This window comes from Arvicanthis niloticus, chromosome 8, assembly GCF_011762505.2.
Source record: "Arvicanthis niloticus isolate mArvNil1 chromosome 8, mArvNil1.pat.X, whole genome shotgun sequence".
Taxonomy (NCBI): Eukaryota; Metazoa; Chordata; class Mammalia; order Rodentia; family Muridae; genus Arvicanthis; species Arvicanthis niloticus.
This window is the reverse complement of record NC_047665.1, coordinates 14,397,868-14,423,584: the sequence shown is the minus strand read 5'-3', so window position 1 is coordinate 14,423,584 and position 25,717 is coordinate 14,397,868. Positions and strand designations below refer to the sequence as shown.

The following is a 25,717-nucleotide window of genomic DNA, read 5'->3' as shown; positions in this document are numbered from 1 at the left end:
CCTAGGCCTGCTTACCTCTCTCTGGCTTAGAACTCTCCAAGTAGGCTAGGCTGGCTGGCCAGAGAGTTCTAGAGATCTGTTTCTATCTCTACAGCACCGTGATTACAAATATGGGCAACTATACCTGAAGTTTCTTTTAGGTTTTGAGGGTTGAACTTGGGTCAGACATTCTACTGACTGAGCCATCTTCCTGGCCTGGTTTCCTGCTTTTTATGTGAGCTTTTGACATACTCCATCATGGGGGAGTGTAGCTCTCTCCGGAGCTGGTGGTCCTGACCTCCACTCCCAAGAGGATTCAGATCCCATGTTGGCTGGTTTCTTTCCTGATGGCACCCACACGTTCTGGAAAGGAGGCGCACTCAGACCTCCATGATGCTCTCTCTTTGATAGGAGCAGGTGACTTTGGTCTCCTTGGGCCAGAAAAAAGACCAGGTGACATGGAGCTGTGTAAGCAAAAGGGACCTTGAGGCTGTGCCCGAGAAAAGGCACTGTGTGAGGAACCTCCAGCGATTTGTAGAGAATGTGCTGACTGAACCCTCTCCAACTCCTCACATCTATCTCCTGCCTACCCAGAGGACCATGGGAAAGGAGGAAGTTTGAAATACCGAAGTCCTGTCTCCCCCAAAATAGGTTTTATTCTTGCATTACATTTGTGTTTCCAATTGTGAATAAAAAAATGGTTAGAAAGTGATTACAAAACAGCGTGAATGGACTAGGAGAGGCTGCCCTGGGCTCTGCCGCTTCTTCGCCTGGATGATGCAGTGTGGGCCTGGCGTAGGGGCTGGCTCAGTCGGGCTTTTCACTCTCAGGATCTAGAAAACAAAATGGCCACAGCTCACTACAGACCTCTGAGGCACTGGCCTCTCACCTATGGCTGGGCCATGGTGCCTGTGCACACAGCCCTGCCTGGGCACCTGGCCCCTTTCCCAGGAGCTTCTAAAGCAAAGAAGAAGTGTGGGGTTAGAGCCATGCCAGAAGGTGGCTGTGCACTGTACAGACAACCTTATTCTCTACACAGAGCTGGGCTGACTGCCACCTGGATATCTTCTAAGAACAGCCAGATACTCGGCAATGACCACATAAGCCCAGAAAGACAAGGCCTCACCCCTGTTCCACTGGACTATTCTGGATAAAGCTGGCCTCGGAGCCCTGGGAGAAAACAGTGACACTCAACTTCTGCTTAGCGACAGTGCCAAGATAAGGGAGACACAGTGATATAGCTGCAGGGGTCTGAACAGAAGCAGCAAGCCTGGTGCTATATCTTGAGACAGCATCTCTAGCTGGAAGGGTCTCATGTTGTCTGGACCTGGTCTATAGTGCACACATATAAGGCAGTCCCTGAAGGGTTTGCTGAACTACCATACCACAGGGCCAGTCCTCTCCCTAAACCAGTATCTTTCATAATGCTCTAGGCTTCTCAGGAAGGCCAGTGCATCTCATACAGATTAGGTTAGCTCTTGCCCAACTCTACTCAACAAGCTCAAGAGTCTGAAAGAGAAGCCTCACCAACCATGACGGAGGGAGGACCAGGAGTTCCTACTGGGTTTTCTAGGACCCAGTGCCAGCTGTGACGGGATTGGAAATGCAGGCTGCTTTCTGCGAGATACATCTTTTCTACCTCAACTTTTGAAAGCAGTGACGATGCACAGTGGCTTGCAGACCAGCCAACAGACTGTAGAGTAGGCTGCAATGCCAGGTTAGAGATAGCAGCCTGGTGACAGTGGGTCTGGGCCACACCAGCAGTACCAGTGCTCAGAGACCAGCAACCCCACCAGAGGCTTGGCTCTCATCTCCCAGCTCTATGAGCTCCATCCTCTGGGGTATAGGACACGTGGCTAGTGGCTCCAAGCAGAGGCCAGGCCCACCTGGGCCACCCATAACTATTTCTACAAGGCCAGTCAGCTTGGCTTTGATATTAATAGAGGGTAAGAAAAAAGCTGTCATTTCACAGTATTTTCAAGCAAACGTTTATTTTTCTCCTTCACACGTACAGACTTGGGGATCCCATGCCACTAGCATTGTCATAGTAGGAAAGAACTCGGGCACAAGAGGAGCGAGACGATGTAGGCTCCGCTTTACTAAGTGGGCCTGTGTGGTGTTCAGACTAGACAGAGAGAACATACATCTCTTATTGCAGCGTTATGGCCAGGTAGAAGCCTCTGCACAGTCCCCTGAAAATTCAATTCTAACTGAATTGATGGAATAGTGTATTTAAACCAAAATAATTTAGCTGGTTCTCCTGGGTACAGCTGATCTGTACAGTTCACAGCAGGGGAGGGTCACCCAGGCATCCCACCCTCCAACTGGAGGCAGAAAATATTCACCCAGAGGGGGTCAGAGAGCTTTCATCTCCCCCCCCAGGACAAGTGTCATGGAAACCTCCAGAAATGCTCCGCCCCTCAGTAGGCTGGCCTGAGGATGGCCTGGAGAGGAATTTGCAGGGTGGGGTGGGCAGAGCACAGGCCTCTGTGAAAACCATGGAAAAGAGGAAGAAAGTGAGTGGTATCCCTGAGCTGGAAGGCGGTGTTTGTCTGTATGGTGATTACAACAGCCTGCTGGCTATCAGGGCATTCGCCTGGCAGGATCCTCATGGCTCAACAAAGCTGGTGACACTCCTCACAGGGAGAATAACATCAGGTGAACCCTGTGGCTCTGTTACTGAAGACACCCAGGGTGACCTCACTCTATCAAGCGCTGAACTAGGCTTATCCAGCATCTGCAGGTCACATTGTCAGTGTCCCCTTTGTTTCTGTTTAAGAAGGCTTTTATATTCTATCAGCTTCAGATCTGTACCCCATTCCCATCTCTACAATATAACACAGTGCAGACAGCAACGCACATGTCAACTATAATAAAATCCACTTTTGTGGATCAATGGCCTTTTTAAATATGTATTTCCATCAGGAAACAGAAAAGCTGGGATTCAAGGCACTGAGCTGCTGCAGGGGGATGATGAGGTTCTAATCCTCTAACGAGAACAGGCCATGGGTATGAGGACTGCCTGTGTAGACTGCAGGAACCTAAGAGTGACGGGGTCTGAGGCAGCAGGGAAAGTGTCTTGCTGCCCTCTCATGCCCCCTGGGCTGGGGTTCTGTGCCTTGTGCCCATGTGGAGGAGCCATGAGGAGGCCAAACCACAAATGGGTTCTTCCACACGCTTCAGAATGTTCCATTTGGCCAAGGGCAGGGCAGGAGGCTACGTGATGTGCAGCCGGGGGCCTGGCGTGCTGATAACAGGTGGCCGTAGAAACACTGGGAGCACGGGGACCTGAGTGGGGCTCTGACTGCCCCAAGACCCCTCTGGGTTCCCTGAGGCCACCCAAGGTTCCCAGGACACAGGAACAGGGAGCAGGCCTCCATACTGACACAGAGGCAGTGCACAAGGAGGGCCTGAGAGGCTGGAGTAGACAGTACCTGGTATGGGCACAGGCAGGGCTGGAGTGGCTCCAGGAATGGCTGTGGTAGACAGAGGGCCGGGTGCTGGGGCCAGACATGATGTCCCCACTCCTGCTCTAGGCACAGTTGTCTATGAGACACAGAAACAAAGAGGAAGGCACAGAAGGCTGTAGTCAGTTGGTCTCCTTGTATAGTCCAAGTGTTAGTGTGGGAAATGGCTGTCCTCCCTCCCCTGTTTCCTACACAGAGGCCTAGCTCCAGCTGTCTACCAGCCAGAGTATGTTTGGAGCAGCATGTGCAGGGTGTGGGAGGGCACAGGAGTGGCCCACACATTTCCACCCAGCTGATACCATGGCATCTGGTTTGATGATCTCGTAACATGATGCAACTACAATGGCCTGGGAGGTGGGAACTCTGGGGCAGGTCTCTGGTTTCTCAGGCTCACTGGCCTTAAAGGTAAGGAAAGGAGTTGATGGCTTCCAGAAGCAGTACCTCTAAATACAGAACTGGATATGACTATAGCAAGAGAGACCAAGAACTGTCAGCCTACAGCATCCTGAACAGAATAGTTGGGAAACTGAAGACAGTAACTATAAAAGATTTACTATCACAGTCTAATGGGCTTTGATTCCACCTCATTCCAGGATAAGCCCCACTGGAAGGGCTAGACTGGAGTTCCCTGATGAGCACTTGCCTATCACATATAAGGCCCTGGCTTTTCTCCTCAGCACCACAAACATACAGACAACATAGAACACCAGCCAGGTTCTTTATACAGAGCAGGATGGGCACTCCCCAATTCCTGTAACCCTTTACAGAAGGCATGCTTGGCAGTGAAGGCCTCTATGGCACTAGAAGCCATACCTACAGAGGGGGCAGCATTAGGCCTTCCCCCAAGCTTCTGGTCAATACAACAAGGGGACTCAGCCAAAATGGAACAAGGAAAGAAAAACTGCATATCTGCAAATGACAAACTTATGTGTACAGAAACCCACAGGAACTGCTGAACAAGCAAATTTATCAGGACCATAGACTTGGAGGTATAGAATCAGTCACATTTCCATGTATTAGAAACATACAATGGAGAGATGAGATATCTAGGGCTGAGCAGTTTATAACAACAGCACTCCCAATCATTAACCACCTTAGGATGAATTTAATGAGTGATATTAACACCCTACAGAGATGTAAAGAAACAGATGCCAAGTTCACAAGAACACTTAAGACTGGTAATATGATAAATCGATTCAATTCATTGACAGACTTAATCCACTGCCAAGAGACACTCCAGTGGGTTATCTAAAACCTGCAAACACTTTAGGACCCAGAAAAATCAAAGAAAGCTTGAAGTTCAACAGCGGATGTTCTATCCCTCTAAATAGCAAGCTTAACAGAGCTGTAGTAAGGCAGTGACTGTGTACTGTGACACGTAGGTAAACAACGGCTCATACAACAGCTAAAATAGAAAAAAAAAATCAAATTTAACCTCTTCTATTTTACACTCAACTCTAAGAAAGTAAAAGAGGGTCTGTGAGAGCTCCTGTGCATAAACTGAGTTCAGTGTGGGGGAGGGGCAGAGACAGGTGGATTCCTGTAACTCACTGGCCACACAGTCTAGCTAATTAGTGAGCACCAGGCTCGGTGAAAGAGACCGTCTCCAAAAAAGTAAGGTGGGGAGAGCTAGAGAAAACACTACATGTTGATGTTTGGTCTCCATATACATGGTCACATAAAAGCAGGCTAATACACACAATACACCACACACATACACACATGGTGGAGGGATACGGCACATACGAGTAACATAAGACAAAACAGATATGACAGCCTCCCAAAAATCAATAATAAAAAGGTAAGTCAACCCTGACCAGGCACTTTATAGAAGATGCCTGTTAAAAACAAATCAAAGGCAATAAAAAAAAATCTCAATTTGAGATCAAAATAGATCTCATATTATTTTTACAAACAATTTTTCATTCCAATGTCCTTCACACAACATTGAAAACTAACAAGGCAATACACAGAACTAAGGAAGTGGAGGGGAAAAGAACAGAAAACCAGAAGATGTGACGTAAATAAGATACGGCATTAAAAAGCTTGGCTGAGAACTGTAAACTTTATTTTTATTTGTGTGTCTGTGTGTCTGTCTGTATGTGTGTCTGTGCAGGTGTTTGGGAGAGCCAGCAGAGGACCCTGGATTTTCTGGAGCTGGAGTTATAAGCTATTGTGAGCCTCCAGATGTGGGTGCTGGGGGCTGAACTTGGGTCATCTGCAAGAATTAGAAATGCTACAGTCAGTGGCCTAGCCAGTTTAAGAAATTTTTCTTTCTTATTCTAGTGCTGGGAACCAAACCCAGCATCCTCACAAATACTCTGCCACTGACTCACAGTCCAGCCTAAGAGTCTTTCTAGAGAATTTTAAGCCAGAAACAGAAACAATAAAGTTAGAAATGAATAAGATACACAAAGATGCCATCAAAGGTAACACAGTTCTTTAAAATGGCTCATGAAATTAACAAAGCCTTAAGAAATAAGGACAAAAGGCAGGAAGGGAAGGAAGGACACACAGAGAGAACTGGGGAGTCAGAAATCACCAACAAAGGAATGACAGCTGAGGATCCAGCACACGGCTACAAGTCTAACTGATTTGAAAGTTACATGGTAACTGATTTCAAAGTCTGGGTGAATTTAGGGACAAGGTAGCAATTATGAGGGAAACAAAATTTAACAAAACTGTCAAGATAAGATAGAACACCCAAATGATGTTAGAACTGGAAAAGAAAGAGGATTCCTAAGGCAAGCCTTCTCCAAGAGAAGGACAGATGTGTGAGGAGTTTTACCAGCAACTCCTACAATGCAGGCTCAGGCACACGATATTCACTGCAGACCTTCAACTCCATGTGTGTTTGACAAGTTCCAAAGCACAAGTTCATAAAGGGATGTTTTCCACCGAGAACAACACCCACATGATCCTTCTGCCCAGATGGATTCACCCATGAACTTCACGAATCACTTAAAGTAGAAATAACACCAATCTTCCACACACTCCTCCAGAAAGCTAAAAAAGTGGGGACACTAGCTCTGCCAAAATCTTATTATGTGCCAACACTTGCAAGGGTGGGCTATTTGCCCTGCTCCACATTGGCCCCACTTAGGAATGAGGTATATCTGCCCTTTCTACAGCCTGGAGACATCATGCAGATGGAGGTGTGTCTGTCCACAATGAGGGTGTAGACAGACTTTGGGCTATCTAGCTCAGGGATTCTGAGTTCTACAGTCATAGACTCAACCTGTCCCCCTGCTGGTCACAAGGACCACAGGAAGTCACTCACCTCCTAATCATCACAGGGACAAAGGCCTAATTCTTTTGGACAAGATGGACCCTGTCCTTGGAAGCCAAGCATTTAGCAGGATGGCCATCTGGCACCCAGGATTCTGGCAATGGCTCATGGCCACAGCCACCATGTGTATATTACCATATCCCTCCCGGTAGAGCCAGTGCTGTGCTCACTCACAGCCCGAGCCTCTCCAGAGGCCTCCATGTCATGCAGCTTCTGCGTCTGCTTCAGTTGGTTGAGCGTGGGCTTCACTTGCGCAGCCCCCACTGTCTTCGTTGTCCACTCGTCCACCAGCTTGTGCAGATCATCCGTGAAGGTGCCTTTCTTGTTGTTGCTGTTGTTCACCTGCGCCTGGACGTGCAGGGTGGGCTGGGGACCCGGCTCAGGGCCTGGGGCCAGGCTGCTGGTGGAAGACCCTGGGGAGTCATATAGGCCAGGATTGGTGACGCCACACACTCACCTAACACCACTGACAGGCTGGCCGCAGTCATTCTCACATAATGGCTGGGACAATCAATGGCCTACTGTGGCCAAGCAACACCTTGCTTCAAGAGGCGGTCTGCATTAGAGGGCTTTGCTACCTGCTGTTAGACACCATGAGGCACCGTGTAGGCTATGGGTGACTGGGCTGTGCCAGGAAGGCATTACTTGTTTTATTAAGCTAGGCCAGAGAAGAGGACCCTGAACAGTTGGCAGTCTCTGTTAAGAGTCTACCCTAGGCCCACCGCTGCATGTCCCATTAGATGCACATGTGAGAGCATGGGTAGTTATGCTACCCATAGCCAGACATGTGGGCACATCTTGACATACATGGGCGCTGGCATCCCAGGGTCAGGTTCTCAGGCCTACTTTGCAGAATGCTCAACAGATGAGCACCACCACCAGCCTTCTGGCACCCCATGGGCATACTGTTCATTGTGTTCTTGTGAATTTCGACTGCTTAGCAGTTTGGGACTCAAGATAAAGAAATGGTGCCTTTTCTTATCAGAGCATTTGGGAAGGTGGCAATGAAAGATATCATACCCAGAGTTCCTTGGGCAGGCTCCACACCCTCCAAGCCATAGCTAGGTGATACTGAGAGTCGGGGAGCTGGGAACTGGTCTCCAGACTAGAGAGCTTGGCTGTTTCACTGAGAGACTGTTTTAATGGCCAACACCGGACTTGTCAAATTCTCTCCTCCCCTCCTTCCCTCCCAATGCACATAATTCCACTTAGCAATTTTGAATAAGCCAATTTAAAATGTTTATACACCCCTCAAAAAAAATATATATATATATATAAAACCCAAACAGCTAATGACCATCTCTTCAAACAAGCTGTTCCAAAATGTAGTGAACTTTAGTGGCCAGTGATGGGAAGGCACAGACGAAGGACCACACGTTAGTGATGAGACTCAACGGATAGCTATCGCTATATGAGGTTTTCAGCCAGAAAAAAACAGGGGTGGGAAAATTAAAGATAAACAGACAAGGGAGAGCAAAGGGGCGTGTGTGAGCGGCTCAGGGTGACTAATACCCATTCAGCCTTGTATCCCTCCTTGGGAAAGCATTCGTCATTAGCACTTCAAAGAAACACTGATGCCTAAGGTTTTGGAAAAGGACCCAATTAATAAATGGCAATATATGGACACTGTGGAGAAGGGCAGGTCTAATAAGAGGTGACTGGCAAGGTAGCACAAATTGTAGGAACCATGGAGACACAAAGAGGAGCTAGCTGGGAGAGAGCAGCTATCCAGACAGGCAGAAGCAAAGCAGAGCCCTGTGGGTCAGAGGCAGAGCAGGCCACACTTTCGTGGGAGGCCCTGATGCGCGTTAGCCACAACAAAGCCCATGCGATGAGAGGGGACAAAGGAGGTAAAAAAAACAAAAAAACAAAACAAAAACCCAGATAATTACTACTGCTGTGTTCTTTGCCTAGGCAGAGACGCTTCAGGGCTGACCCTGTAAGGGAAAAACAAAGGACACAAGACCACAGGGTTAGGCAGAACAGCACACACCGATCACGCTACCACATATAAGCAAAGTCATCAGTGTGCAGGGCGGGGGGGACAGACACAGGCAGCAGTCGGAGAGGGAGGCCAGCCTGGCCTGGGAGAACAGGGTGATATCCCAGAGTTCGTGTGCAGGCTCTCATGGGCTTCGCTGAGGAGGCAGAGTTGCCAGGGCAAGCCTCCAAGCTTCAGGGAGAAGTGTTTTGTCTCTAAAACCATATTCCAGAAAAAGAGAAAGAAAAAAGAAAAACAGAAAACCAAACAACAACAAAAAAGTTGCAAATCACACTGCTTGGGTTTCAAACACCAGGCCTTTAGGAGCCTCAATGGTTGAGGCAGGGGAACCCACTGAAAGTCAGCCATGGGGTCCCTGAATGGAGCCAGGCACAGCCTGGGCTGGCTACCAAGGCCACCAGAGTTTTCCAAGTGCAAAAAGATACATTGTTTTGCAGGTCTGAGGCCAATTCTGGATCCCAGATGGCTGCCTTGGACCAGGTCAGACAGGGTCACCTAGTAGGGATATCAGAATCTGTCTTGGGGTTGATACAGATTTGGGGAGACACTGCGCCTCTTTTCTATAGGTTCACTTTCCCCAGGGGGATGAGAAACTTCCTTACTGGATCACCACTAAGCAGGTTTAGCACCACTGCCCTGAGCCCATCTAGGGTCAGGTAGACAACATACGGTGTCTAGAGGAATGGAGGAACCCTGGGCCAGTCTGGGCTAGAGTAGGTGCTGCCATTCTATCTTAACCTATGGCTTACTCTAGGAGCTATAACTGGCAAGGAAGAGCTCAGTCTTCCCCAAGGTCACTTGGCAAAGCCATACTAGCACAGCAGGTCTGTATTCCAGCCCTTAGATCCCCCAGTCCTAAACATATCCCCCAGGAAGGGAGTGGTCTCACACACAGCACTGGCTCACAAGGCAACCAGTCTAGAGGTTTGGTAAATCTGAACACTTACAACTTCTCTAGAAGGGCTGGTACTCTTATCCTGAGGGACAGTGCATAAGTGCTGGCCACCACTTGGTCAGAGTTCATGAAGTCTAAGATGTGTGTGTTGGACCTGAAGTACAGCCACAATGGACTTTGAGTTTATTCTATATGGTCTCTAAGACTACAGTGGGGAAAAATGAGGTGTTTTGTCGAGTAATTCCATTTTCAAAAAGAAAGGAGATAGAGAGGAGGGATCTCGAAGATAGCATGTGTTGCAGGGAGGGAATCTCAGTCCAGGTTATGGACTGGCTGTGGCAGTTACCAGACTCAGGTGACCATGGTTATTAGCTTCCATCTTCCATATTCCTCCTGAACTGGCCCCAGATGACCAGGGTACCACAGCACCAGGCTCTAGACAAATCAGTGTTTGTCATTCCATGTCAACACTAAGGCCACACTGCTCTCTGCATTGATGCAGGGCCTCTGGGGAGTATATCCAGTACCATGCCAACAGTCTTACATATTCCTACATGGCTCTCAGTACACCACGAATGCCATCTCTGTCTGGGGCACCTGATGAACAAAGCTGACCCCCCCTACCTCTACTGTGGCTGGCTCCTGATGCTCAGGATGGCACTTGTTGAGTTATCAAGCCAGCTAGAGGCAGGATAGTTTCAAGCAGTCCCATCCTGGTCCCCTCAGATACCCTACGCATCCCTACAGTGAGGTGAGGTCTCTGCATAACGAGATGGTTCAAACCATGCACCACTGCTGGGTTGACAGCATATCCTCTCCACAGTCTACAGCCACCACCCTCAGGAGCTTGGCTGCCAACAAAGATTTCTCAAGCATGGCACATGTAAAGCTCAGAGTGGAAGGCTACGACAGATACTTAAGAGTGGCTGCAGCCTGGAGCAAATCCTCACATCTGTTCTCTGCATCTCAATATTCAAATATTGATGAAGTTCACAAGATCAGGCCTCCTCAGGGAATCAACCCTCCTGGTACCAAGCAGCTCCCACCCAGCATTCCCTATAGCTGGCCCAGATGGCTTATCACCATCCCAACCTCCCATAGGCCAGTTCTAACTACAGACCACTAGCCCTCCACCTCCACCATACCCCGATGTCAAAGGTAACACCCCTCTCCCCCAGAGCTGTTTCTATAAGGGATAATGTTATTCTCAAGCAGAGAAAATAACTAAAAACTACCCACGAAGCATCAGCTCAGAAACAAGATGCCTCTGTTCAGTGCAGGGTGGCTTAGTTGGCTTTGAGGGTCTTACAGAGCCTGGAGCTAACGTGCCTGCGTTTACAGCCCTCAGTGATAAGCCTAGGCTACAGAGTGTGGATTCAGTCTCTCTTCTGCCCTGTTGAGGACCTCACTGGATTTTCTCTTACCACCAGTAAGAGATAAGAATGATCCAAACTGGAAGAGGGCTGGCTGGGAGGGTTTAAGAGGGTCCCTGAACCAGACCCGAGGCAAATGAGAACAGGATGAGGTGATACATCATGAGATCTCATGTTTCTTAAGCCACAGCAAGAAACGTGAGGTGACCATGCCTGCCTGAGCATGGGCCAGAGACAAGAGAAGTGTCCCAGTAGGCTGTACCCATCGTTTCTCATCTACAGAAGCCCAAGTGTGGCCTTGGGTTCTGGCTCACACCTCTTCTCTGTTCTATGGATATTGTTCTTTAGGATAAGCATGGTGACACTGTTTAACACAGAGAGGGACAAACAAGTGCATCATGGGGTCTGCCAGGACTCTGCCCAGACTGGGAGAAGGGAACTGGTTTAGGATTCACACTCCCTGGAGGCTTGTGGTGGTTTGAATAAGAACAGTCCCTGTAGGCTCACATGTTTGAATGCTCAGGGAATGGCAATGCTTGAGAAGGATAAGGAGGTGTGGTCTTGTTGGAGGAAGTGTGTCACTGGAAATGGGCTTTGGGGTTTCAAAAGCACAGATAGATAGATAGATAGATAGATAGATAGATAGATAGAGGGGCTGGAGAGATGGCTCAGCAATTAAGAACACTGTCTGCTCTTCCAGAGGTCTTGAGTTCAATTCCCACCAACCACATGGTGGCTCACAACCATCTGTAATGAGATCTGGTGCCCTCTTCTGGCCTACATGCAGGCAGAACACAGTATATATAATAAATAATTAAAAAAAAAAAAAAAAAAAAAAAAAAAAAGCCCAAGCCAGGGCCAGTGTCTCTTCTCTTCCTGCTGCCTGCAGATCCAGATGTGGAACTCAGCTACTTCTCCAGCTTCACTCTGTCTTCCTGAGTGCTGCTATGCTCCCTGCCATGATAACTCTGAAGCTCTGAGCAAGCCCTAATCAATGTTTTATTTTATAAGAACTTCTGTGGTCATGGTGTCTCTTCACAGCAATAGAACACTAAGACAAGGTCTCTCTATCCATGGCCTGTCTCCACTTGCCCTTTGTCTCAGGTTTAAATCCACCTTGGGAGCCCGGTATTGCTCTGCCTGGCTCCAGCAGAGCCAGGTCAGTTCTCCAGCTCACCCAGTGACCTGACCTCAACCCACCCTTCGGGACTCTTTTTCTTCTCTGGGCTTCATGGAAGCCTAGATATTTCTGTACTCAAAGTTTAAAGAATATTTTGTGTTCCTAGAGCCTACTGTCTCTAGGAAGTTGAGGTGTCACACACCAAAGCTGTGAACTGATACCCTCTGGGTCGATCAAGGTCATCCCCAATCATGCAGCTTCACAGATGTAGGTATACTCTAAGCATCTTAGCAGCCGCCTGCACACTCTGCCCAGAAAGTCCCTCTCTCCTCTCAGGCTCTTGGCCAGGCTCCCTCCTTCTGCCACTTGTCCTTTCATGCTCAGGAAGCACTGCTCTCCCCCCACACACTCCAGGCTCAATCCTCATAGGCCTCACATCTCCTCTTCAGGACATTCTGCAGGTTACCCAGAAACCATCACACAGACAGACAAATAGACATCTTAGTGAGAAGCCTGGATCTCTAAAGCTCAGAGGCCAGAAGCATGCAGGATAAAAGGGCCTTTGAGTCTTCGTTCCCATAGAGCAGGACAAGTCTGGCACAAGACTCCCTACTATGTATCACAATGAATCACAATGAGAGGGGCCAGAGTAGGGACTCACTTGGGCTCTGCCTGGCAGGTAGCCACTTGAGAACATATAGGGGCCATAGAATGCTGAGCCAGTCCAACAGGATTTGGCAGGCCAGGCTATGAACCAGCAAACCATGTGTGGGCAGCACCACCTGAAAACAACTGGCCAAGCCTGACTCAGATGCTCCTTCCTTCTGGTCCCCTCTCCTCCTCCCCACCCCCGTGTGTGTGTGTGTGTGTGTGTGTGTGTGTGTGTACACATTCATTCATTCTCAGGCCAATAACTCACAGTAAAACCAGTGAACACCATTTAAAAACATGACCTGAGACACAAAACTACTCTCAGAGCCATGACTGTCAGCACTATTACCATGTGCTCTGCCCTGGGGACAGGATGTACCTAGAGTTCCAGGTGATGTCACACCTGGTTACTATCCTCATGTGAGTTGTGTGCCCACAGGCACAGCAGGAGAGGCCTCAGGCAAGCAGGGGCCAGAATGAGGCTGGCAGGAGGAAGCCCTCCTAGTCCTTCTCATCCTCAACAACTGGCCAGAAGCTAGAGAGACGAAGTGCAAGCCAGATGTCACTGTGCCACAAATGGGCAGACTACTGAACAGAGAAGATGCCAAGAAGACCCTGGTACTTGCACACCTTGAGAAGGATGACCCTCTGATGCAAGGAGTAAGGAATGACAATAGTCCCTACCACAGACATGGTCTCTGGGTCCCCACAAGCACAATGTATCTTTATTGTACAAGCAAAAAGTCATGTGCCCAAACCAGTATCTCCAATCCAATTGCCAAAAAGCTCCTTTTTTTTTTCCTATTAAAAAAAACAAAAACCTAAAAGCTCCACAGCTTTGGATTGATCTGCCAATCATTACGAGGGTTAAAAACAAATTGCACCAGGGTGAGTCTGTCCCAGAAGGTGGGCATTCCTGGGCACTAGAAACAAGTCTCAGGGCCTGTGAGGGAGGCTGGCACTGGGTTTGAGTCTGGTGGAAGTTGGAGGAGCTGCCTCACTGGCTTCATCTCTGATGTCACATGGGTTAGCTGAAGACTATGGAGCAGCTGGGTGGGAGAGAATAGGGACCCAGGCAGGATGTAGCTTCCAATGCAAGAGTTATGTGGAACAGGGCAGGTGTCTACTCATCTCTTTGAATTGGAGTTAGCAGAGAGTAGGGGAGAAATGGCAGAGAGGGCTAGTCCTCCCCTAAATGACAGGGTTGAGGACCAGGAAGTCCTAGCTGAATCAAGTTCTTTGTTTGGCAGTGCAGGGGTTAGAAAAGGACCCAGGGCCTTTGTTTTGCATGCTAGACAAGTGCTGTGCCACTGATCTATTACCCCCCCCCCCAACACCCCTGAAGCACATTCTTAGCAACTCCACATGCAGGGAATGGGAAAGAGGGTGGAGACAGAGCTGGGTGCTGGACTTTGGCCCTACACAGAAGTCATACTTTCCAGGGACATTAGGGCTATGTAAGTCTGCTACATGCATGTGGTGGGAGTTCAGGTACATGTGTGACACACTGGGTCTCTGGAGAAGGCTGGGTTGTCTTTTTGTTGTCATTGGAACTGGGAGACAGCAGACATGTATACTGGCCACAATTGCAACAGAAAACTACGTCCAACAGAAGAAAAGAAAATAAATGAGGTGACAAGAGGGGGGCAGAATGCACCGGCATGTGTGGGTGGAGGGGCCGAGACGGAGGTAGGCACGCTGTTGCGCATGATTTTGGTGCCTGGATGCAGCCAAGAGCATGCACACAGCCGTCTGGAGTTGGGTGACTATGGACACCGTGTGCAATGGGAAAGGCTTGTGAGGTCCACCTTCTGCACGGAGGAGGTGACTTTTAGGGGTTAGAGTGGCGTCCTAGGAAATGTATGAGAGGTGATGAAGACTGGGTGGGGGGAGGGGAGAAACCAAGGGCTCGGAGGTGGGAAAATACAAAAGAACAAATACAGACAGATGGACACAGATACGGGTCCACTGAGGAATCGAGTACGAGGCTTGCTACTAGACTTATAGGCCCCTCTCTCAGACGTTGGGTGGTAAACCGTCCAGCCTGCAAATGAATATAAAGGGAAGAAAACAGAGAGACACTTATCAAGTACAGGTTGCTGCGATTCCTCCTCCACACCAACAGCCACACCAGCCTTGTAACTTAACATCCACGGCTCCATCTAGCCCAGCCCAAGCACCAAAGCCACTGACCACAGAATGGGAGGAGGCAAACGGTAGGAGCGGAAGAGAAGCGGCCCGGAGGAGGAGGAGGGGTGGGGCAGGTGGGGCACCTTTATCGGTCACCATGATTTCTCTGGACAGAGATGGTGAGGACAGGAAAGCGCCTTATCGAGCAGCTGCTGCCGTCCACGGCAGTGATGAGCAGACATCCCAGCCTGAGAGCTGAGCCCTTGTCCCCTAGCCGTCCCGTGGACTTTGGAAGGACCCGGTGTTTAGCACCGTCTGGCTCTGCTGTGGGAAGCAGGCAGGGCAGGGTAGCCAGGGCCTAGAAACAGGCATCGCAAAACACAGCAAGATGCCAGGCCCCGCCCCCTCCCCAGTCATCGGGCTGATCCCTCCTGGTCACATGGCCACTTCCTGAGGTCCCCTTTAGCAACCCATCGCCTGCCTCTGAGCCGCTTACATGGCGGGACAATTCCATTCTTTGTATTCAAAGACTACACCTTTATAATTTTCTCCTTTTGTCTGTTTTTATAAAGCTGCTTAGCAGCCTTAGCTGTAGCTCTGGCCCCCTCTACACACACAGGCGTGCTCCTGGGACACCACTGAGGCCCTACGTGGCTGGCACATGCTTGGAGACAGGCAAGCTGGAAATCACCTTGGCCACGCGCTCCGCCTCCATCACTGGCTAAACCGGAGCAGATGTCTGTGGACAGAGAGGCCCGAACGGAGCAGGGCTGCTGGGTCTGAACTGCCTTGGTGCCCGGGGGCGTGCTGGCGTGGGCAGGGTCCTTAGTGGGAGGGCCTCTGCTGGAGTCAGACAAATGACCTGGGCGAGGGGGGGAGAAGAGGTGACAGGCACCATGAGGCGCCACTGGGCAGGGAAGGGTGTGGCTGGGTTGGCTTCCTGCTCTCTGCTGGGTGACCTTGGGGAAGTTGAGTCTCTTGCAGAAAACCAGTATACAGACAAGCTCCTGGTCTCAAGTGCTGGGGTCAAAGAATGTGTCCCCCTTTACCAAGTCCCAGTGCCATGTCGGATCTATGCTGTGCAAGTAAGTGGCAGGTAATGGATCTGAGCTCAAAGTGACATGTGGCCTTTGCACATGTCACGGCAGAGCTTCCCCTTAGCTTTGGGATTGGCACTGTGTTTACATCACTTGTGCAGTTTGCAAGTGGTTCGCAATTAGGGAGTGCTTGCAGATCAGTCAGTAGTGCCTTCCCATCTGTCATTTTGGAGACTGAGGTTCATAGATTCCCCCCACCCCCTCAGAGTGCACCCTGCACCACAACTATAGGGGTCTCAAAGGAACCCTGACATGCAAAGGGTGCTGCTTAATGCCTGGCCTCTGCAGCACCAGGGACTGGGTACCACTACTGCAAGGCCTGGAGAACAGCCCGTCCTTTCCCTGCCTGAAAAGGCAGCCACCTGATACCCAGCCAGCAGGGCTAATGTGTGCCTAAGTTATGGGCCAGAGGAAGCAGTCTCTTCCAACCCGTTCTGTATCCTACATGTAGGAACAGGAATGGAGTGCCCCGGGGCTTCCTAGGTGCAATGTGGTCCAGGAGTGGCTCCCTCCTTCCACATGGGGCCAAGGTCTGGCTCCATGTAGCCCTAATCCTCACAAAGGCCTTTCCATCAGCACTAGAGTGGAGGCCTGGGGCTTCCCTGGCCTTGCAGAGACTCCCAGCTCCAGTATAAGGAGATCCAGGAAAAAGAAAACCCCATACTCTTCCAGGTCTGGAGATACTGAACCAACCCAGAGCCAGCCTCTCAGGCTAACTTGGGGTCCCCCGGCACCATCCCTCCTCTGCCCAGGTATAGCCCTCCCATAGAAGCAGCAGACCTGTGCTGGAGGCCACGACCTTGAGCTGTTGCACCAGGGGGTTCAGCAGCTTGCCAGCCTTCAATTTGCTCTTGCTGGTTTTTCTCCTGCGGCCCATAGGGGGTGCGGTGTGGAAGAACCCCACATTGGGAGGGAGCGGCTTGCCCAAGCGTCGGTACAGGGCTTCAATCTCCTGCTTCTGCTGGCTCTGTAGCTCAGAGATTTCCTTCAGGTGCCTGGAGCAGAAGAGAGGAGGCAGGGCAGGTGGGCTTCTCCTTCAGGGAAAGGCTGGGCTGCATGGACACAAGGAATGCTGCCTTGTCTGCAGGCTTTCAATGGCACTGTCTAAGCCAGGTGGGAACACACAGGTCAAGTTTTCAGACATCCAGATTCATGATCACTACTAAACTGTCTCAATAGCCAAGGAAGTATGATTATTCCACACCTACACTGCTTACAATTAAAGCCCTATGCATCACTTTAGGATTATAGGCGTGCGGTACTGTGCACAGCTGCTCTACCTCTGTTCAGGGCAAGGTGTATTATTTTCCCCATGAAAGGCAACTGAGGAAGCGGGAAGATGACTTAGAGAATGGCTGGCACTGTGTTTGATGAACAACAGTTCCACTCGATCTACTGCAGAGGGCTACTGTCATGGTTATGGTGCAGGTAGAAGGCAGGTAGACTGCAGATAGGACAGGGTGTGGGCAATGCAGACTCTAGGACAGCAGAAGGGAGGAATGCAGGTCCCTCCTGGGACCCATGGGTGTCACTTACCGCCTTCCCTGCTACCCTCCTGTCGTGGTAGGGAACTTCACCGGACTTAGGAGCCTGGTATCACCCTGACACAGGCTCCAGCCTATTTCCTCCATCTCTTATGTTGGGAAAACAGTTGTTTTTCACAGTGGAAAATGAGAAGATAAGTGCTAACCTCTTGCCTATATCTTCAATGGTGGTCAATCTTTTGTCTTAAGGCAGGATTCCCTATGTACTCCTGGCTGGCTTGGGGCTCAAAATGCAGCCGAGGCTAGCCTTGAGTTTTCAGCAATCCTCTTAGCTCAGCCATCAGAGTACTGGAATTACAGGAGAGGTGTTAAGCCTTGCTCTCTAAGTTTTTTTTTTTTTTTTTTTTTTTTTTTTTTTTTTTTTTTTTTTTTTTTTCCGAGATAGGGTTTCTCTGTGTAGCCCTGGCTGTCCTGGAACTCACTCTGTAGACCAGGCTGGCCTCGAACTTAGAAATCCACCTGCCTCTGCCTCCCAAGTGCTGGGATTAAAGGCGTGCGCCACCACCGCCCGGCTGTTTTTTTTTTTTTTTTTTTTTTTTTTTTTGTTTGTTTTTTAGACTTTCTTTAGCTTAAATTTTTTTTTTTTTCAAAAATATCAAAGACCTAATGAGTAAAATGCCTGCTATGAAAGCATGAGGATCTGAGCCTGGGTTCCCGGCACACCTGTAACCCAGGCACACCTGTAACCCGGGCACACCTGTAATCCCAGCACTGGGGAGGAAGAGACAGGAAGATGCCTATAGCATCCTGGCTAGGAAGTCTAGACAAATTTGTGAACCCCAGGTTCAGTACGATACTCTGTCTTAAAACTAAGCGGGGAGGTGATGAGGTGCCTGGTCTTGACCTCTCTGAACTCTTCTTTTGCATACACAAAGGTGTGCATGCATATATGCACACTGACACATACTAGTGCACACACACACAGACACACACCAATCAATGAACATCAGGTGGAAATGATTTTCTCCCTGCAAATTTAGGGAAAGATAGCAATATTTCCAGAGGAAGGCTGTCTGCCTGTGGGTTTGTTGGAGTCAGAAGATAAGACTCCTCCTTTAAGATTCAGAGCACAGATGGATTCAGAGGTCTCAAGTGATGCCTGCTCCTCCATTTTCTTACTTCAACAGAGTTCTACTACAGTCACTTGGACTGCCTTGCTAAGAGCCCCAAGACTGGCAGTCTTCACGCCTTCTCCCCTCACAATCTTGCAGAAGCTTTGCAGCCTCAGTGTCTCCTCCTCTCTCAGGACACCTGTAGCTCCTGAGCTCACTTAGACAGTCGAAGCACATCCCTGCTCTTCAGCCACTGGTGGGGTCTCATGGGCCACACTCCAGAAGCTGGCCTGTCAAGCTCTACCCTTCACTACCCTCCCGCACTGAAGGGCGGCTCAGGGCATCAGTGAGACCTGATTATAGAGGGGAAGAGTGAGTACTTTCTGTGTGAGAGGCAAGCTGAGAGAGACAGACTCTGAGACAGGGAGAGGCAGGGGCAGACCAATAGAGGAGGAGGTGAGGAAGAACAGCCTGAAGAAGGTGCAGGTTTCCTGATCCCAGCACGTACTCCGAGAACCCACAATAATCATGCAGGTGACAGAGCGTGGCTGCCCCAGTGCAAAGACATCCTAGATGGGGTCTCAGCTCAGAGGGTAGACATTAACTGGCCTCTTCACTGTCCCATTGCCATGACTAGAGCCTACCAGTAGATACCTCATGGTTTGATCTAAACTCCATCCAATAGAACTGACTAGGTCCAGGCTGGCTAGAAGAACCCTCCCCAGCCATGCAGGCTCCCATGCCCTCCCTGTGCTGGCTGGGTGAGCCCCACTCCAGTTAGGCGAGCCATGCCCTCCAAAACGTACTTTTCCCGCAGACTGCGCAGTTCCTTCTTTATGTCTGCGTCCTCAAACTCCGAGTCATTGTCACTGCTGATGTAGGATGACTGGGAGTGGAAGGAGGTGATGCTGATGGTAGGAACCTTCACACCCGCCCTGCTGGGTGTCTCAGGGCCCAGCGAGCCAGCCCTTGAAGACCTGTGTAGGAAGGCAGTGGCCTTCTTCACAAAGTCACTTGCCACACCACCACTACCCGGCAGGGAGGACTGCTTCTGCACCTGGGTCCTCCTTCTTAGGCATTCGTCCCCAGAGTCACTAGAGGCAGGCTCCTCAACGCCAACCTCGATGGAGGAGGCTGTCTGTACCCGCCGCACTGCCAGCTTCACCTCAGGGCTGGAGGGGATCTCATCCAGGTAGACATCAGGTGGGGCAGAGTACCGCAGGCTGTGAGGTGACGCCAGAGTCCACTCGTCCTGTGTGCTGACCACGGAGAAGCGGCCCACAGTTTTGGCCGGAGAACTACTGTCCTGCTGCCCTGGCCGCTTATGAGGGGACCCAGAGTCCCGAGTGCCACGCAACTGGGCTGGGCTACCCTCTGTGAAGGTCCCTGGGCCACTCTGCATGGGTGCTACCAAGGCCTCTCTGGGAACACTACTGTTCTGATCTTTGGGATCCATGTGTGTAGGGACGGAAGAAACAGAGGCATCCTAAGGAAGGAATAGAATGAAGACTCTGTGAGAACCAGCTGAGGTTAGAATCCCCTGCCCCCTTCTGGCTAAGTACATGTTAAGAGTCTCTTTTACCTGGGGGACGCTGGGTGCTGTGGGGGAGTCCGAAGCCACCTGCCCTGTGTCACTGTCACAGCCCAGTGTGTTGCTGGAAGATGACTCTGCTGTAGGAACAGGACAGCGTTACTGAAGCCGGGGAGAGAATAGTGAGGGATGGCTCACAGCCCAGAGGCCACGAAGTGGGAGTATGGCCACTGGGCAGGGAGGAGTGACATTCCACGGGCTCTGAAGACTGAGAATGCACTGTGGTGCCCTATCTGTAGCATCTTGGGGACATCACATCCTGAGAGACAATCACAAGTCTGGGGAAGGGAAGACGTGTCAGGTGGATTACCCTTATTTTGGACACTCTGTACTCTGGTGCCCGAAACCTTTTCCCAGATGCCTCTGGCTTTAGGAGGATCTCAGAGGATGCTGTAGAGCAGATCCTAGCCCTACTTAGTGGGGCATTGGGAGTGCCCGCTACACACACACACACACACCACTCTCCTAGCCCTAGCCCTCTGTTTTCATAGTGGGTAGTACTATGTTTCTGGAAAGCTTCCTTAGGCTGATTGAGAGCACAGACACCAATGAAGTGTCCAGGGAGTACTGGGCAGTCACTGCACACCAAGATAAACCACAGACTGACACATGGACTCACATGAGTGTGCCTTGTATACTGTGTTCTGTATAGGAACCTCACATTTCAGGAGACCCAAATCCGGTCTCTATTCTATGTCCCCAACTTGTAGGCAGCACTTGATCCCCTTCCTCATCTTGGCATTCCTCCAATGACAGGCCCTCAGGGTCAACTGCATTCCATCTATTTCTGTGCCTGTTATAAAGTTCACCTGTTTTGGGCCAGATGTGGTATGCATGCCTTTAATCCCAGCATCTGGGAGGCAGAGGCAGAGGGAATCTCAAAATTTAAGGCCAGCCTGCTCTACAAAGTGAGTTCCAGGATAGCCACGACTATACAGAGAAACCCTGTCTTAAAAAAACAAAAAAGTTCACCCATTTAGACCTGGATCATCAGTCAGCCTTTTGGAACAACTCCTCCTACCAAGACTTCGGAACTCTCGGGAGAGTATAGATGATTTGTACCCTTACAGGACACAGAGGCTCCATCACCTTTTTTTTTTTTTAATAAAAGATCTGGGATGAAGACCTCAGCTCAAGGCTGGCACTGGGTTAGGGTCAACCTCTTGGAGCACTAGCCCAGAAAGCAACCCAGCTGCCCCTTGGGTCCACCAGGTGGAGCTGGACTGCACTTCTCACTGTGAAGGCAGCTAAGACCTGAGGGGTCACCTGCTACTGACAACATGGAAGTCACCTTTGCCAGGTCCAGCTGGGTCATAAAACTTATCATGCTGATTCCCATGAAATCTGGAGAGGAAACCTGGCACCTTAGAAAGTAGATCAGACTCCTAGGATAATGATTCAAAGGTTTGATAACAAATCACAAACCATGCTAAATAAGGTACCTAAAGGCCTGGAGGGCTTAGCCAATAAGCTTCCCTTCCCAGACATTCCTCCCTGCAAAAGGTATTTGATCTCAGGCCTGCCCTGAGAAAGGGGGTATGGCTCTAAGCATCTTTTTTTTTTTTTTTTTTTTTTTTTTTTTTTTTTTTGCCATGACAATAAACTGCTTAGAAGCATGGACTGCCTCTTTTTGTCAAGATCCACCATGGGGAGCCATGAGGAAGGCCTTTGCCTACGAGCTGCAGGCTAATCTCCCATAGAGGCCTCTCTGTGCTCCCAGCCACAACCGCCACCAAGCCTACATCCACCAAGCCAAGGAGACTGCCCTGTCAGACAGGCAGGAGCTCCCTTTGTCCCCCAGCCTGCGGTGCCCCCTGCTCCATTCTCTGCTCTTCTGCAACTCCCAGTGGTGGCTGGGTGTCCAAGGGTCAGAGAACCCCATGTCCTCAGCCTGGGACCCCTGAGCCAGCTGCAGTGCCCCCACATCTCAGATTGCACTTTCCCACCCCTGAGTGGCACTTCCCTACAGCCCAGCACACCCCCGACTGCCGCATGGGATAAGTGCAGTCAAACTCCCTGGAGTTCTGCCTGTCCAAGCATTGATGCCCAGTGGACATGAGCTTACAACGCCCCGTCTGTCTCTCGCCCTCTCCCTCCATCCCTCCCTCCCTCCCTCCCTCCGTCCCTCCCTCCCTCCCTCCCTCCCGGCCCCCACCCCTCCTTAGCTGCCCAGTCACCAGGGAGCTGGGGGCCTAGATACGCTTCTTATACCTAATATACCACTCGCTTATTCTAGCTTTCATGTTCCCATACAGGACTTTTTCTTTGGATTGTGAGAGAAGTTCCTTCTGAAACTCGATAGGCTATTTCATCCCTGAAAGCATGTGGGCACGAAGGCTTCGGTTTCCAGAAGGCCTGTGGCAACTGCAGAGTGTAGCCTGCACTACTTTGATCTTAAGATGTTACCTGTCACTGGAGAAGACGCACCCTGTTCTCGCTGAGCCAGGGCCCATCCTGCAGGGGCCGTTTCTGACTTTTCCAACTAAAAGAAGAAAAACAAACAAACAAACAAACAAAAAAGCAGAATCGTGAGCTTGGCTTATCAACATCTCAGTAATTAAATCCTAAACCGGTGATGATCTGTTACCTCTATGACTGGAACTGTCCCTGGCCTGCCCTGCCTCCTCCATATGAACAACTGAGCTGAATTTCTTGGCACCATGTCATGGGCATGTCACCAAGAGAGCCAGTTGGGCCCTGCATAGCTGGGATGCCTGCCCACCTCCAGCCATGGCCAGGGAGTGGGTTCTGGGGTAAATTAAACTACTCACTGAGGGCTGGGTCTGCTGGGTGAGGCTTGGGGTCTTGTCACTCAAGGCTGAGGGAAGATCTCCTCGCAGGGGCTCCAGGGTGAAGTCTCTATCGCTTGCCTCCATGGGGGTCCCAGCCGAGGCTGAGGAGCTGGCCACATGCTCCTGATAGAGCAGAGTCCGCAGTTTCTCATCCAGACTCTTGATGGTGTTGTCCACGAAGCCCACCCTCGGTGGTGGCCCTTCCCCATCAGATTCCAAGGCTGAAGGTGGTGGTGGAGGAGCAGTAGGCCCCAGGGGGGGACTGGGGAGCTGGGGAGCTGCCAGACTGATAGTCCCCACTGTGGTGGGCTGTGGGGGTGGTGGCTGACCAGGTACAGACTGTGTGGCCCCAGTGGGAGGGCTGGGCTCTGGCACTGAAGCAGGCAGGGGCTCTCCTTGAGTGCTGACCTCCCTGGTTGAGATGGGCTCCCCCAGACCTGTGGAGCAGCGAGAGGCTTCCAGAGCCGGGGTGCAGGGTCCTTGGCCAGTACTAAAGGGCTGGGCAGCACACTGGGCATGGTGTGACTCAACCAGTGGCTGGAGGGTCTCATGGACAGTGGCTGGTCCTTGATGAGTCCCTGGACCTCCTGCCTGCATGGCAGTCCCTGCTGCTGACTCTGGCACGGTGCTGGTGGCTGGTGCTGCCGGGATTACAGTAGTCACAGGAGGGGAAGATGGGGCCAAGGGGGCTGCTCCACCAGGAGGGTTGCTGGAGCCTGCCTGGCTCAGGAGCTGCTGAGCAGCTGGGAAACTAGGTTTGTCCGTCAAGGACAGCTGGTCTGGATAGGGCGCTGGGTCTAGAAAAAAAAGGGATTGGTTGGCATGGTTTGTCCCGATTCTCTTGATCTAGCCTTTCCCTGTCTACACTGAAGACTACCTGCTTGAGACTCCAGCAAATTTATCTTTGTTCCCCCAAGGGGCCAAGTTCCTGTCTGCCATTCTGTCCCCTCCCAGGATGATTCTCACCTATGAACCTCTGCCCTTGTAGAGTATACTACCATTCCACACCATCCCACTCTCCCCCTGGTTACAGCACTTGTCACACATGGCCTTCGCACTACCACCCACCTGTCTACACTGTCTATGCTAGACAAAACTCAAACGTGAGTTTACAAAGTCAAAGTGTTGAGAGAAACAGTGAGCTATATTTTCTTCCATGCCCCAGAGCAAGGCGAAATCCAGAACCTTCCAATCCACCAGATGCCCGGTGTTTGATGCACTCAGAAGGTAGAATCAGCAAAGAATCCTGGGAGTGAATGCCCTGGGCATCATGTAAGACACAGTCCAACAGTGTCCTGCTATTGCATCCGAGGCTCTAAAGGCAGTCACAGGGATTGTGGTGAGAATCAAGGGGAGAGCACAGACTGTGGCATGTCTCACTTTCAAAATGGAAGCCCTGTGTCCTTTCACAAACATGAACATAATAGCTGAGGAGTTAGCTCCATGGATAAAGCATCTGCTATCCAAGCGTAAACTTGAGTTTGGATCTCCAGTGTCCACCCAGAAGGCAAGCATGATGGCATATGCCTATAATCCCAGTGCTGGGTGTGTGTGGAGACAGGCAGATCTCTGTAGTTCACTGGACAACCAGCCTATCCAAATTAGGAAGTTTCAGGTTCAACGTGAGACTTTCCTCAGAAAACAAGATGGTTTCAGGTTCAAAGTGAGACTTTCTTCAGAAAACAAGATGGCTGCCTTAAAAGAAAAAAGGTGGAGAGCAACCACGACTCCCAATACCAACTTGCGGCCTCGCACATGTGTACACATGTCGACTCTCACATATGTGAAAACACCATACCTGCACATAGTCTCTCATACACACGCACAATGAAAACCATAACCTGGAGTGGTTATCAGATCTGAAGCCCCTCTTGTCCCCAGATCCATTCCTACCCTACCAAAGGTCAATGACTGAGAAGCTTTCTCTCCTATGCTACTGATGGTTTTGGCATGTCTTCTAAATGATATACTTTCTTCTGTGGTTTGAAATGTTCTATCCATGGGTGGTGGTACAAGGTCCCCTTGTCCAGCAAGGTACACACCCAAAGATGCAGCTAAAGAACCTCTAGCTGATAAGGCACCTCCAAGGTGGGGACCAGTGTCCCACTTGAGGAAATCTGTTAATCCTCATGAGGCCTCCTTTCTTCCTCCCTTGGGGAGTGGGAGAGGCCTGACTTCTGATTGTATAGTCTACTAGGTATACACATGTTCTCTCTATCCAATATTCTGTAAATATTCCATGTGTTTCCGTGTCTTTGACTATGGCAAATGATGTTGCATGAACATGGGAGAGCAGGTATTTCTTCCAGAATTTGCTTTCAGTTCACTTGAACACTTGCATATGTGGGGCTGCTAAACTGTGTAACAGTTCTGCTTTGACTTCTTGAAGAAACTGCCTGCGGCTTCCTATAACACCTGTACTAACTTACATTTTCACCAGCTGTACAGACGGCTCCCATTGCTCCACAGCCTCAACAGTATTTTCTGTCTTTTGTCTTTGTTTTGTTTTACATCCGTGTGCAAGCACGCACACGTACCATGGCACAAGTATGGCAGTCAGAGGAAATCTTGCAGAAGTCGCTTCTCTTTTTCCAACATGTGAGTTTAGGATCTAACTTGGGTCATGGGGCTTGATAGCAAACACATTTATACACCGAGTCATCTCAGTTGTGAGCCACTGTGTGGTTGCTGGGGACCAAACCTGGGTCCTCTGCAAGAGAAGCAAGTGTTCTGGT

General features: G+C 50.3%; 1 protein-coding gene across 13 annotated transcripts in view; it reads right to left on the bottom strand.

Annotated features, from left to right (window-relative positions):
• Positions 1-617: 617 nt before the first annotated feature.
• Positions 618-25,717, bottom strand: part of Wnk2 (WNK lysine deficient protein kinase 2) — a 104,201-nt gene continuing 79,101 nt past the window's right edge. For 3 of the 13 annotated variants that reach the window (XM_076939057.1, XM_076939064.1, XM_076939066.1), the window contains 11 exons: positions 22,962-23,779; positions 22,597-22,672; positions 20,182-20,270; positions 19,406-20,085; positions 16,784-16,998; positions 15,598-15,768; positions 14,722-14,820; positions 8,628-8,672; positions 6,910-7,148; positions 3,414-3,525; positions 1,954-2,466 (listed from right to left, as the gene is read on the bottom strand). In XM_076939057.1, the coding sequence (XP_076795172.1) occupies positions 2,321-2,466; positions 3,414-3,525; positions 6,910-7,148; positions 8,628-8,672; positions 14,722-14,820; positions 15,598-15,768; positions 16,784-16,998; positions 19,406-20,085; positions 20,182-20,270; positions 22,597-22,672; positions 22,962-23,779 (2,690 nt within the window). In that variant the 3' untranslated portion in view covers positions 1,954-2,320. Of the gene's footprint in view, positions 813-1,953; positions 3,526-6,909; positions 7,149-8,627; positions 8,673-14,721; positions 14,821-15,597; positions 15,769-16,783; positions 16,999-19,405; positions 20,086-20,181; positions 20,271-22,596; positions 22,673-22,961; positions 23,780-25,717 lie in introns of those variants that run through there. The other 10 variants (XM_034509935.3, XM_076939060.1, XM_076939058.1 and 7 more) reach the window with 10 other exon arrangements.